A 15,305-nucleotide genomic window follows, 5' to 3' on the forward strand; every position below is an offset into this window, starting at 1 on the left:
ATTTTTCATACCAATTGTCCTGTTTGTTGGGCTGAGTGAACCCATCACGCTGGTTGTAGCTGTCAGAATCTGTGCCAAAAAAGGAGTGAAGGGTGGGCTCGGCTCGGCTCCCTCCCTTGAGGGGCTGTTAAGTCCAGTGGAGGAAGAGGCACCTCGGGTGGATTCGGGCATGACTTCAGTTGAGGTAGAATAGGCACAACTCAATGTTGGAGAGAATGATCGGGCTTCCTCCTCCAGCTTCTATGGAGTCAGCATGGGTGTCGAGGAACCTGGATCTTTGCACAGGTCTCGAGGCCAGAAGCAGAGTCCGCAACGGAACTGGAAGCAAGATGGACTCAGAGGGTCCAACTGGTGCTAGAGGCAAGCTGGGCTCATGGCTCCTCAGGATCCACAGGGAGTGAGTTCGAAGAGCCGGAGTATGGCTGTGCGGAACTCTTCAATCTGAAGCGGCATGGCATTCAGTTTCAGAAACTTGGGTTGTGCCAACACAAGTTGTGGGACTGGCTCTGAAGTCAGCCGCCTTCATTCGGGACTGAGATAAAGAACAGTGGCGCCACCTCGCACCTGCAAATGCAAGTGGCATGGAGGAGAATAATCCTGCTTCGACTTCTTGTGTTTCTTTTTAGATTTATCTAATAACTTAGGGCTCAGAGCCTTTTGAGTGGCTGGGACGACTCTAGTAAAGAGATCAGGAACGAGCCTTGGACAGGGGCCGGAACATGGAGTGGCCCCAATGTGGAGTTTTCTTATGCTTGGCAACACAGAGTTTTGTCTTACATTCCCTGATAGCCTTCGGGTTTGAAGCATATTCGGTGCAGTCCTTGGAGTCATGGAGGAACCTAAGGCACCACAAGCACAACTGGTGGGGGTCAGATTTGTTTGTGACAGTCCCTAAAGGGCTTTGAATCCAGTAGTTTTTGGGGGTGAGATCCCTTGCACGATACATTTTGAGGTGAAAAAGTTTGAGGTACAATATCTGAGACATACGAACGGAGCCCTGGATCTGCATCTGGTGGCGCAGAAAGGAAGAAACTGATGTCAGCACGTGGGAGTGCCGTCTATGTAAGCCCCACGCTTCATTTCCACAGAGGAAAGATGTTGGTGTGGCACTGCAAGGCACCACCTTCCAACACACAGAGGTACTGCTAAAAATGTTCCAGAATCCAGTCTGACACCTGGGGAAATATTCAAAAGGTGAGGAATCTGTGGATATAAGTCTCTAACAGAAAACCTGTTTATTTAGCCAGAGGAAGCTCATAGAAATACTGCAAAATTTGCATAAGCCCTGATCCATTGACATTTTTTGAAGTTTGGAAAGATTTGTAAATGCATTTGTACTTATTGATGTGAATTGTGTTCTGATTGTTGTTGTACACACGGTCAAGCTATTTCCCCCCCAAACCTGGGATTGAATATCTGTTTTTGACTAAAATAAATAAAATGTTGTATAAAAAAGTTACTTCCTGAAGACAAAATCAAGCATACACAATACTGCTCAGTAAGAGCTACGCCTGTTTCAGCCCCTTCACAAATGAAGATCCTCAGAAAATAATCACCTCCCTCAGCCTTGCAAATTATATTCATGACACCTCCCAAACGTGGTGAAGACAATTGTCACTACCACAGTGCTACAATGGTTCAGCCTGATGCTTTCCTCACTCAAGATGATTACCTCCTAATCTTGTGATAAAATGGAACTCTCCCATGGAATTCTCTCCTTTGACAACACTGAAATATTGCAACTTTCAGCCAATCAAAACCATCTCCTTCCTAGCAAAAACAGTTGTAAAATGTGTTTTTAGAAATTTAGTAACCTACATGCCCAAAAGCAGCCTCTAACGAAAAAACAAGCTGGAATTCAGTTCTAAGTGCGACTGAAAATGGCCACTGGTTTTAAAATCACACTCAGCATTGAGAATGTTGATGCACTTGACCACTTAGATATGTTTGGTGAATTGTTCCCATTAACCATAAAAGTCTACAGAGGATTGTAACTACCTGCATGGGTATAGATGGCAAGGTCTTTTATTTTTATCATTCCTTGACTCACACAACTCTTGAAACTAAAGGCTCTAAATTCACCCCCGGCCCTAAGCAGCAGAGAGTTTCATATGTTCATCTTTTACATTGCACCCTTTGGACCTCAGTTAGAATTCAACTTTTTCCCAAAGTGAAGGGGGAAATGATATTGTCCAACACAACATTTCCAGAAGCTTGAGCCACAAAAACATTAGTTGCATTCTTCTTCCCTTCCCATATGTCCCACCTGGCAATAGCTAAACACCCTTTCACCAAAAGGAATGGAGCGCGAGCAACCATTATCTCTTGTGGCAAATCTCTGTGGGTCATGCTGGGTTCCACACTGCAGCTCAGCCAGTACATTTGTTTCACGTGAATTCCTAACTGTATCTCAAAGAATTGTTACTAGGCTTTAAGCCAACCATTTTATTGGTACTATTTGGGGGGATGGGTTCTAATATGATTTTTTGGCAAGGTATGTAGGTTAGAGATTTAAAATATGTGTTAGCTAGTCATAACTCTGTGTCTTTTGTGCGTTACCACTCCTCTCCCAAGTTGCCTTCACGTAAATGGAAATCTTTTCATAATTTTTATTATTTTTATTAGTGAAAATTATGATTACAGTAAATGTGATTATGTACATTGATAATAATTATAATAGTAATTCTGATTATATTAAGTACACCAAGTAAAATGTATACATTTTTTTATTAATGTATTTTTCCAGAGCTAGTGGTGAATGACCATGCAACATCATGAAGAAGACTGAAACAAGCACATACTGTCTCCCAGTGTATAATTCATTTATGGTCAAGTGTCCAACATGGAGTTATGTTGATAAGCTTGCAGGACTACTCATCATGGAAAACTTTGTTAGAGGCAGCGCAAGTAAGGAATCACATTTCACTGCTAGACATTGCGAGAAATGTGGAAAGCAACACCGGTCACCAAGTATTTCACAACAGGAAGTGCGGGAGCCTGTTTACTATGAAGAGAGATTTACAAACTATTAAGCAAAAAGCTGAAGCAAGTGTCAGTGATGATGCTGGAATGAGTGAGTGCACGAGTACTCAGAAGAACATCATTAAAGTCAAACATGTATGCTTAAAAATGTGCATTTTGTGGAAACATAAAATGCTACAAGGGAACATCAACGCGTGAGATATGAATCAAGGCCACAGAGCTTAGAGTTGACAAAAAGCTTCGAGAGTGTGCAACCATTAATTGTGATTCAAAGATCTTAGCAGTTTGTAGTAGGGACATAGTGGCTGCAGAAGCCCATTATCACGCATCTTGTTATAGGAACTATACAAGGGTTAAAGCAAAGGATCTAGCATTCAAACTGATTATCAGTACAAAAATATGAGTGATGAAGCCTATGATGAACTATTTCAATACATCAGAACTGTGATTAGTCCTAACAAAGAGGTAATACGTGTGACAACACTCACAGAAAGGTTTGAAACTTCCATGACATGCAGAGGAATGCAGGTAATGGATGAATCAACCAAGAAGCATATTAGAAGAAAATTGGACTCCCAAGTTCTGTGACAGCCTCTACATATTCCCAGACAACCAAGGAAAATTATTAACCCAACCTGATAGTGTGATTCTATAGGACGTTGTAAGAGAAAACCAGAGTTTCAAAAGAGAATTATCAGTTTTAAAAGTTAAGGCAACAAGATCATTGATCAAACATCTTCACACATAAGAACAATGATTAAAACAAACTGTACATCAACACCATGGCCATATCATCCATCAGACGTTGATAAAGATCCATTTACAGTGCCTGATTACCTTAAACGGTTCCTACTAGGACTTCTAACTGGAAATCCAGAAAACACAAAGCCGTCAAAAAGGGTTGCCTTACTTATGCAATCATTCAGTCAGGACATTATATATGCAGTCACAAATGGTCAGCAGAAACCCCCCAAGCAATTGTTGCTCCCATACGCCATAAAAACGCTGACAGGCAATGTTGAAATCATTCGCACGCCAAACAGACCTGGTAATGGAATTTCATACTCAAACCTGCTGCTACCTTAAATAGGCAAATTGTTCGTCCAGCCAACATTCAGCCTCATGTCTTTATTAACTTAGCATGGGATAACATTGATAAGCTGGAAGAGACCCTTACTGTTAAGGGGGCAATTCGTTGAGTCAGCGGTATAGCTGTGCAGCCTAAGTTGTTTGGACCACAACCTTTTAAAGCTCCTCTCCCAAGCATTGAGAAACAAAAGCAAGGAACATTGACCGAATACTGAAGAATTGTTCACGTATTTTTCTGGCAAACAAGATGGTCCTCAGCCATTGATGACAGGTACCACAGTCATGTGGAATGTGTTGCCCAATTGAAGCTTGTACAAAATATGAACATAATCTGGGTTCCTACAAGACCAGAAGCGAGCCTCACACAGATAATACCAAGTTGGACAGGATTTAATATCTGTACTAGAGACCTAGCTAGTGTATCACAGGATTCCATTGGCTACTTGTCCACCATTAATGGTCTTGCAGTTGACAACTGTTTCTGAAATTTTGAAACAGTCAGCTGATAAGGGTATCACTGCATTTGGCGAAAAATTGTAGTGGTCAATGAATCAAGCTCTCTACGCAAAAGCAGCTGAGATCGTGTGGAAGCATAAAGCAACGTACAACAGAATCATTCTTTGAATGGGAACATTTCACACCATTTGCAATGTCACAGTCATTCTTGGAAAACGCTTTCAAGACACACTGGCCTTCACAACCTTTGCATTGAAGCAGACATGATCACAGAAATATTAATAACATCAGTATTAGAAGGTTGTATGTACAATTGTGCAGTTTGAGTACACAAGTACGTTTATGAAGCTACGTGAGAGTGGCTTGGTTGGAATTTATCGCCTGGGTGGAGAAAAATTACGGAGTTAACATTCAGGTAGTCTACTCCTTCATTCAGGATGTTAATGATTTTGGAAAAGTACTATCCCAACAGAGATTAGACGACCTCTTGCAGAATGCTGCCTATGCCGAAGTAAAACAGCTTTGGGATGTATTCCTGGAACATCTTCATCATGACAATGGTGATCTCTCTGCATTTTGGATGTCGTGTGTGGATATCGTTGAAAATGTCTTGCTGGCTCTCCTGCAAGCTTCTTGGAAATTGGCATGCTCATCTTACCTCCATGATCTCATGGTGTTTTGCGTATGACAGGATGAACTACGCTAGATATCTTTCTGTATACCATGCCGAAATGACATTACTTGCAGTGAAACATCCAGAGATACACCACAACTTCATCAACGGGTGCTTTTCAGTTCAACTGTCAGATGTTAATCCGTTTGGACGAATTCCGTCTGATATAGCGATAACAGTCAACAAAGACACACAGACTTTGGGTGGTACAACAAGGTTCAACCTCAAGGTGGGTGCTGTGAAAATATATTATATGACGGCTGAACACAGAAGTGCCTTTTTGGGTCAGATAAGGGAAATGGTTTGTAACAACAGATCAGATCTTACTCATGCAGACCTACATAAGTCACAAATTGAAAAAGACAAAGATACTGTTACGTGAGCCATTAGTCTGGTTCAAAGCTGGATAACCCCATTTGTTGGGCCGCATGATCTCATTAGTCTCTCCACAGCAAAAAAGGCATCTCAAGACATAGTATGCAACATAATGAAGGCCTATGCAATAGGTGAATAGTGCTACACAGACTTCCAACTTGAGCGACTTGAGAATAACCCCCACCTATTAAGAAGCTTCATGATCCAGTGAAAATGAACACACTAAAACCTTCACTAACATGTCCAAGAAGAAGGCAGCGAATAACAATGACAGAACAAGCATCATGAAAGCAGACAAAGCACTATTTTCTCGAAGTATTGGGATAACACAGAATCGGAACCTTCAAGTGACGGATGTGCCATGGGCTTTAGCAACTCCAGAAGGTCTGTTGACAAAGACAAACACAGCTGTTTTTGGAACTTACTTGCAGAAAACCATTACCCCTGCTGAGGAAATACCTGGAAGTTTAGCCATGCTTATTGATGGTATGGTTCTTGATCAGAAAGTACAAGGAGAGGAATCAAACTTTGGTGAGGTGGCTATGTCTGTCTTGCACATGGCTTTGCGGGAAGGAAATAGGAGTCAAAGAATTGTTAGTGTGTTTGATACATTCAATGAGATGTCTATTAAGAACAGCAAAAGGACAGTCAGAGGGGAAGAACTTGGACACCAGTTACAGAGCATCTCACCTTCCCAGATTGTCAGACAGTGGAGGAAATTCCTAAGCCACTTAAGGAACAAAACATCTCTCATTGCATTTCTTGTTAACGAATGAAGGAAACCAGAGTATTCTGTAAAACTTTGGAATAAAACACTATTTGTGAACTGTGAAGATAAATGCTACAAAATCTCATCTGAAGGGAGCCACAAAGTGCCCGATCTTAACAGTACACACGAAGAAGCAGATGGTCATTTGTTGCTGCACATGCTGCTAATGATGGTTACGAGGCAGTAATGATAAGCTCAGATGTCACCGATGTGTTTATATGTGTTTGGGATTCCATGACAGAATCATGGCTAAATTGTTTCTGAAATGTGGTACTAAAATATGCATGCTAGTCCTTGATATTGAGGAAATAGCTTCAACTCTTGGTGAAAAGGTTTCTCGAGCTATGATAGGTCTCCATAAGTTTACCGGATGTGACACAGTAAGCGCATTTGCGGGAAATGTAAGTGCATTCAAAATCCTGTCTACCAACACACATACCCAGGAAACATTTTCACAGCTCGGAGACGAATGGGACCTCTCTAAAGAACTAATGGACAAATTTGAGCAATTCTTGTGCTTGGTGTATGCACCAAAATCTTCGGTTCATCATGTGAATGACTTGAGATATCACCTATTCTGCACAAAGAAGGATGAGATAGACAGTCATCAACTTCCAACTTGCAGGGACTGTCTGAAGAAACATGCGAATTATAAAGTCGCTATAAGCAAGAGATGTCTTCTGTATGATCCACAGACACCTAGGCCAATTGGGAGAGGGTGGAAGTTGGAAAAACACGAGGGAGCAGAGCAACTGGTAGTGGGCTGGATGGAGGGGCAGGCAGCTATTGATATTATTACTATTAATAATCCTAATTATTTTTAGATTATATTAAATTTAACCAATCTGGTAGAATTACATTTATTTTTCCCGATATTATGATGAATTTGTATGCTATTTATAAAAAATATAAAAACCATTCTTTTTTTTTCGGTTATGGTTGTTAATCCAATAATATCAGACAAAAGGCAACGAGTGATGACTTGCTATCACATATTTCCCATCTCTAGACATCCATATCTTGCAAAAAAAATCAGTGGTACCAGTTGCCTACATTTGGGGTCCTGGCTCATGGCCTTTACTGCTCTGTCATTCATACAATAAAGTTTTTCTAAGCTTGAGTACATAAACGTGTTTTTAGCAGATGCCTTAAAAAGCACTGATCAAAGCTACCTGCCCTTGGGTTGCATATCTTGTATTTTGTACTTGTCATTTGGTTGTAAGTATCGTTGATGAAAATACTGTCCTATTGGGTATAGCATATTTGTTATTAAATCCATTGAGGCAATATTCTTGTAGACGACATTTAGGGCACCATGCTTATGTCTGACGATATTCTGACATTTATAGTCTGGTGGCACAGCCCATGCATTGGCTCCAAAACAGCATACATAGCCTACAGAGCAATTACCACAAGATGCCAAGATATCTGCAAATTAGCTCATTATTTTAGATAGATTCCGCAGTTTGCTCAGACCTAAAGTCCTAAAATCCTCAAAGCCAAACTCCTGAATCAATCTTTCTTCCAAGTGCTCCAAAATTTGTAATGCATACCAATTAGTGATGGGTCGAACATCTATTACACAACATTAAAGAGCTCAAAGAACTCCTTTCCAAGAAATACAGGAGTAAGGAAGGACAATCCAGTATATGCTCATTTACTGTACATATGTACTGATTGACAAGATTATAGGTGTCTATCATTCTGGGATACATGTATTCATTTCATGCCCCTTTGTCTTTGCTTGTGGTAAGATTAGAGTGTAGACTTGCAAAACAAAAAGTTACTCTGTAATGGGTCTTCCACTGAGATGCGTCATGTCCAGTCAGAATTAATTATAGATGTTCATTCTCCAAAGTACATTGTCTTATTTGTGTTTTGATCAATTGTTTTAGAATTCAATCTAGAGATTTTGAGATATTCATTGTCTGTTAACAAATTGTTTCTATATGCCTGACCATTAATGACCTATACATGTCTATAGAGCTAAAATTTAGAAAAACCTCACGTGGATTTCCTCAGAACTATGTTAATGATTAACTACGTGTATGAGATCTGTTTTTACCTTTACTAAAAATATTGCATTGCTTGCACCTCTCTGCTAGTTCTTAATCATCCTTTAACAACTCAAGCCCCTGAGTGGGAATAGTTCTCTGACTTGTTAAAAACTGTAATTTCACGAAGTAGTCACATTGTAATTTGTAAATTATTTACATTTTTGCAAACTCTATACATTGCTTCTGCATCTTATCTACTTTTTATCTGCATTCTAAAGCTATAAACGTGAATATTTCCTTAGCTTATCTATGAAGATGTACTAAATCCATAAGCAAACCCACAGTTAGAAAGTGCCTACTTTGAATTCTAGACCTGCAGGATTCTGGTGTCTCATTTGGCTTCAAACTAGCTTGGCCTGCTCAAACTATATGTAAACACATGACGTTCAAGCACTTATATTCATGCATCTGGTTGATGGAAAGGCCCTTCTGTATGTCATCACAGACTCCATGCTGGCGCACCTTAGGAGTGCAGCATATTTCTTTAAGAACTGAACGAAATATGATCACGTCATCCCATCCTGATGGGAGTCTATTGGCTCCCTTTTGTGCCCTGCACCATCTTCAAAACCAGCTACATCATTTCAAAACCATAATTACCAACATCCTCACTTATCTTGCAGACTAGCTCACCATTTCTGGTGGCTCTCAGCATACCTGCAACTAAGGCACCATTGGTCATTAAGGCAGCAGGCCTTTTCCATCTATGCTCTGGAAAAACATCCCTACTTCCATAAGGACTGCCTCAATGATACTCAGAGTTAGGAAAGAGTTTTTTCAATGCAATAGCCATCCACAACCCAGCTACCTTTCCTATCACTCACTGACTCTATGCTGGCGTTGACTGTGCATCTCTCCAGTGCCTTTTTGGCTAGCTGTATGCCATACAACTACCACATAAATTCATACATACGTACATGATATTTTTACAGCCAGTGCCATTCTATTGCGATGCATACATGTATACTTGCAATGCAGCAGTTTCCTCGTTTTGGGTAGATAGGTATGGGTGGTCGGGGAAAGACATGCACAGACATGCACAGTTTGCTCTGAATACAGGAGAGAAATGATGAGATCATGGAGAAAGGAATGTGGCCATGCATGGCCACAACAACTAAATGTTCAGTTGAATTACATTTTTCCATGCATCAACAAATATTTCCCAAAAAACTATTGATGGCAAAGCCAATAGTTGGGCTTTCAACATTCCAACTCATGTAAACACAGACATTCACAAATGATGTTTATATACTCTTCTTATACAATTGCTGTCTATCACATTAAATTCTGCTTTGGCAGAGCTGCCAAAAATGTAGCAAATAAAGGATTGCGTAGTGTATAGAGTGATTAAAGGAGATAAAGAATTGAATGGTACAAACATTGTGATTATTAAGTGTTCTTTTCAGATTTTAAACAGTCTCGCGTGCAATCCAATGAAAGCTTGTTCTTGAAGGTAGAATGACCATGAATTGAGAGAGTAATACTTCTCTGGGTGGAGCCAAAGCTTGATATATGTATATTTCAAAGAATTATTACCAATACATCTTGCAGACAGCTAAGCTGTTAAGGCAGACCTAATAAGGATGGTAAATATGTTGAGTAGTGGAGGGTTGTTGAATGATAGCATTAGCGTACAAAAGGAGGTGATTGATTGGATGTTACCTAAATGTGCTTCTGTGTCAGGTGGGCTTAGACGTTGAATTTACATTGTAGCAAGAAGCGCCTAAGAGTGCTGCTTGTTTTTTTAGTACTTGAAATGGTGAAGTTGTTTTGTTCTTAGCAGATCGTCGTTACTAGCTTTAATGCCATTGATGATCACAAGTACCCATAAAGACATTGTATATCGTGTTTTGTGCGCTGGTTCCTTGCTTACCCTGAACTCGCAATCTGCATTCTGCTGGCTGATGGATTCTTCTCTCTTCTTATAGATGCCCGTTTGCTCTTTCTTCCTGAGAGGCATCTGTAACAATAACAACTGCCCCTACAGCCACGTCTACGTGTCTAAGAAGGCTGAGATTTGCCAGGATTTCCTGAAGGGCTACTGTCCCATGGCTGAAAAGGTAAGCCAGTAGAGGGGAGGGTACCACTACATGGGACTCCTAGAGCTGAATCAAAAACATTACTTAAAAAAGGATGGAGAAGTTCATGTTGCCTCCAGGAGATCCCAAGCAGTAGGGTCTTCAGTTGTTGCAAAGGTGTGAGTTCTCTTAATGGGTTTATTCATATGATAATTGGTGTTTGGTGTGTTGCACTTTCCTTTTTCTAATGGTATGTCTAGTTTCCTGCTGAATAAATGTCAGTAGAATGTGGGCTTTCCTGGAAAAAGGTATGTAAAACATATTTGGTGTCACTACCTTATTTCTATTACAGTAACTGATGACAGAGTGTTTCACCCTTCTTCCTTAGGTGATGGGTCTTTTTTCATTGAAGGGAAGGATGTAAGGAGTGAACTATCAACCAGATCACATTAATTTACAGTGTAATCAATGTGTTCACTCACTAAGGACCCAAATCAGAAATAAAGTTAAGGGTTTTATTTCAAACTGGCAGTCAGGTTAATATAACACATCTCAAAAACATGCTGTAAATACAGAATAACAATAAGATAGCCAAACTCCCTGAAGAAGCTTAGGCAAATTAGCATAAGGCAAACCAAGTTCAGCTACAGCACTACAAAATATCAGCAATAGAAATTGATGCTCAGAGGAAAGTCTTCAGTCTTCTTTCCTGTTCATGAGTGTAATCTACAGTCACCTACCTAAGATGATCTATAAAAATGAGATGGAACATCTCAAAAAGTCGGGAAGTTAAGGCGAAAAGGATAACATATATGCATTTGCATATAGGAAATAGAAGAATGTGTCAGCATTTCAGAGGCAAGGTCTAGAGCAGTGTTTTTCAAACTTTTTAATGCTGTGTGTACCCCACCCCTCCAACCTACCATAGGAAAAAATAAGTACTCAGGCTCTCCTCCGAATTATTCACAGTTATTCTAGTAAGCTGGCAATGTTTAAATGTCTAGACATATTTAAACATTGCAGTTATGTTGCCTTTTAACAATGGAATCAATTACATGATTCCCAAACATAATATTCAGGTCAGGCAGGACTTACTAAGGTGTTAAAGTATCCACATGTGATTATTAGAAATGGGGATGAAGGGGTTTGAAGAATATTTGGTTTCCCTTCCCTTTTGACACATACTCTCAGCTAGGATATAAATGACAAAAATATGTTAGTGATGGTACATTACAGAGTGGCTTACTGCTGCTGATGTTTTTCTGCTTAAAAAAGGATTGTTATCAGCATAATGCTTCTTTGTAACACTCGTCATCATGCCAACAGGAGCTCCATTGTCTTCTTCAGTTTCACATTGTAAGTTGAAACATTTACATTTTCTTCTAGACCAGTCCTGAGAATGCTGTTGTCCGTGGTCCTTTAGACAGCATTGGCAACATATGTGAATGAGGGACAGTCATCTTTCACTCTGTTTCTCCATGTTCTTCCATTAAGGTCTCTTGATCAGATTTTCTATTACTAAAACAATAGTACATCTATTTTCAAACTAACATTTCATGTGAATGCACCTGCAAATAAATTACACATTAGCAGAAATGGAAATACAGGCCTAGTTTAGTCAACTTTAGAATATTCCTCACTAATGCACACTTAATTTCATGATATTTATGCACAGTTTCATTCTAAACACGTCATTGTCAATTACACAATGTAAATAAAGCTTCATGTTACAATTAGTATAAATGCAATATATCTTTTAAATGTGAATATAATTAGAACTACATTTCTAACATTGATCTATAAACATTAGTGTGCACATCATATAAATCGTTCTCATTTCTGATGCAAATACAGTTCATTAATACGAGGATGTTTTTTCTAATTTATTTCAAATAATTTTATTTCATTTAATAAGGTTAAGGCACACACAATATATATATATGTTCGATGGCATGTGTAGCTGCAGATACACATGCTGTGCATTATCCTGCCATCTAGTGTTGGGCTTGGAGTGTTACAAGTTGTTTTTCTTCGAAGAAGTCTTTTCGAGTCATGAGACCGAGGGACCCCACCCATTTTGGCTCCATTGCGTGTGGGCGTCGACTCCATCTTTGATTGTTTTCTTTCCGCCATCGGGTTCGGACGTGTTCCTCTTCGCTCTGTGTTTCGGTGCGGAAAAGATAGTTATCAAACGGAAAATTCGATGGTATTGTTTGCGATCAGTATAGGGTTAGTCATAACACATCGACACTGAAGAAAAGAAGAGCTCCGGCAGCCCTTCGGGGCTTCCACTCCTCGACGGGGCCTTGTCGGCCCGACCGCGTGCATCTTCAAGGCTCATGGAACGGACCCCATTCCGCTTCTGCCCCAAATGCCACGCTAAGTATCCTTATACAGACCAACATTTGGTCTGTAATCTGTGTTTGTCCCCCGAACACAAAGAGGATACGTGCGGGGCCTGTCGGGCATTTCGGTCCAAGAAGACGCTGCGCGACTGGAGAGCTCGAAGGCTTCAAATGGCGTCGACACCGACCGGACACCCCGACGTCGAAGAAGAGGAGACATTCTCCATCCCAGATTCAGACTTGGACGAGCCCAAGAGTGAGCAGCCGACGAGGCAACAAACCGTGAGTAAAACAGCCCCGGCAGAAACTCACTCGATAATCATGAAGGCCCAGGGGACGCCACCGCCGACAGGCCATGGCTTTACCCGAAAGCACGGTGACCAAACATCGGCACCGAAAAAGGGCTCACAACAGCCGAAGACATCCGACTCCGGTCGAGATACCGGCTCAGAATATACTCGCCACCGAGATACCGGCTCCGACCAAACTCTGCATAGAGAGATCGGCACACCGAAATCTAAAAAGGTTTCTTTGGAGCCGAAAATGAGTGCTGAGAAGGTTTTGGTGCCGAAACACCGAGCCTCGGAGCCGAAACAAAGCTCCTATACGGACGAACAGGCCTTTCCTCACAACTACAAGGCCACAAGTTTGGACAAGAACTGGAGATGGGAGAGCCAAACCATACCCAGAGGAGGCTCCATATACAAAAGGACACGGGGAAAATAAGAAGTCTTCCCCCAATTAAAATGAAGCGGAAGCTCGCATTCCATGAAACGGAAATGCAGCCAAAAGCAAAGGTGGCTAAAGAAAAAACACCACCACAGTTTTCTCCACAGCCATCGCCACCGCCCTCACCACATCTGTCCCCAATAGCAACACCCCCAATGATGCAGTCACCAACGCACACAGGGATGAGCCAGGATGACCCAGATGTATGGGATCTGTACGATGCACCAGTCTCTGATAATAGTCCGGACTGCTACCTGGCAAGGCCAGCCCCGCTAGAGGACAGTACTGCTTATATGCAGGTGGTTTCCAGGGCAGCTACTTTCCATAACATAGCGTTACATTCGGCACTTATAGAGGATGACTTTTTGTTTAATACCCTGTCATCAACACATAGCCAATACCAAAGTTTGCCAATGTTACCAGGCATGTTAAAACACGCCAAACAGGTGTTTCAAGACCCGGTCAAGAGCAGAGCCATCACACCTAGGGTGGAGAAGAAATATAAACCTCCCCCTACGGACTCTGTTTACATTACGCAACAACTAACTCCTGATTCAGTAGTAGTAGGAGCTGCCCGGAAAAGGGCAAACTCACAAACTTCTGGGGACGCACCACCACCCGACAAAGAAAGTTGGAAATTCGATGCAGCAGGCAAAAGGGTGGTAGCACAGGCAGCCAATCAATGGCGAATTGCCAATTCTCAAGCTCTACTGGCAAGATACGACAGGGCACATTGGGACGAAATGCAACATTTCATTGAACACCTTCCCAAAGAGTTCCAGAAGCGTGCCCAACAGGTTGTAGAGGAGGGCCAAAGTATCTCCAACAACCAAATAAGATCGGCTATGGACTCAGCAGATACAGCCGCCAGAACAGTAAACACGGCGGTCACCATTCGGAGACACACGTGGCTACGCACCTCCGGATTTAAGCCAGAGATCCAGCAGGCTGTGCTGAATATGCCATTCAATGGACAACAGTTGTTTGGGCCAGAGGTGGATACAGCTATAGACAAACTAAAGAACGACACTGACACGGCCAAAGCCATGGGCGCGCTCTACTCCCCACAAAGCAGAGGCACTTTTAGGAAGCCACACTTTAGAGGGGGATTTCGGGCCCAAACCACAGAACCTTCCACCTCACAGGCCAGACCCACATACCAGAGCCAATATCAAAGAGGAGGTTTTCGGGGATAATATAGGGGTGGACAGTTCCCTAAACCAAGAGGGAAATTCCAAAGCTCAAAAACCCCACAAACTAAACAGTGACTCCAACGTCACAAACCCCCAACACACAACACCTGTGGGGGGGAGACTCACAGATTATTACCAAAATTGGCAAGACATAACTACGGACTCGTGGGTCCTAGCCGTTATCCAACATGGTTATTGCATAGAATGCCTACAATTACCACCAAATGTGCCTCCAAGAGCACACAACATGTCCAAACAGCACTTGGATCTCTTACAGGTAGAAGTCCAAGCATTGTTACAAAAAGAAGCAATAGAATTAGTACCCAACCATCAAAAAGGAACAGGTGTTTACTCCCTGTATTTCCTAATTCCACAAAAGGACAAAACACTGAGACCCATATTCGACCTCAGGACACTAAATCTTTACATCAAATCAGATCACTTTCACATGGTGACACTTCAAGACGTGATTCCCTTGCTCAAACAACAGGACTACATGTCAACATTAGATCTCAAGGATGCTTACTTCCACATACCCATACATCCTCCCCACAGGAAATACTTAAGGTTTGTATTCCAAGGCGTGCATTACCAATTCAAAGTGTTACCGTTCGGGATA

General features: G+C 41.4%; 1 protein-coding gene across 2 annotated transcripts in view; it reads left to right on the forward strand.

The window, feature by feature from the left end:
* Window positions 1–15,305, forward strand: part of ZC3H3 (zinc finger CCCH-type containing 3) — a 1,347,955-nt gene that overhangs the window by 887,311 nt on the left and 445,339 nt on the right. For both annotated transcript variants that reach the window (XM_069220898.1, XM_069220897.1), the window contains exon 9: window positions 10,330–10,461. In XM_069220898.1, coding sequence (XP_069076999.1) covers window positions 10,330–10,461 — 132 coding nt within the window. The remainder of the gene's footprint in view (window positions 1–10,329; window positions 10,462–15,305) is intronic.

The sequence above is a fragment of the Pleurodeles waltl genome, chromosome 2_2, assembly GCF_031143425.1.
Source record: "Pleurodeles waltl isolate 20211129_DDA chromosome 2_2, aPleWal1.hap1.20221129, whole genome shotgun sequence".
Classification (NCBI taxonomy): domain Eukaryota; kingdom Metazoa; phylum Chordata; class Amphibia; order Caudata; family Salamandridae; genus Pleurodeles; species Pleurodeles waltl.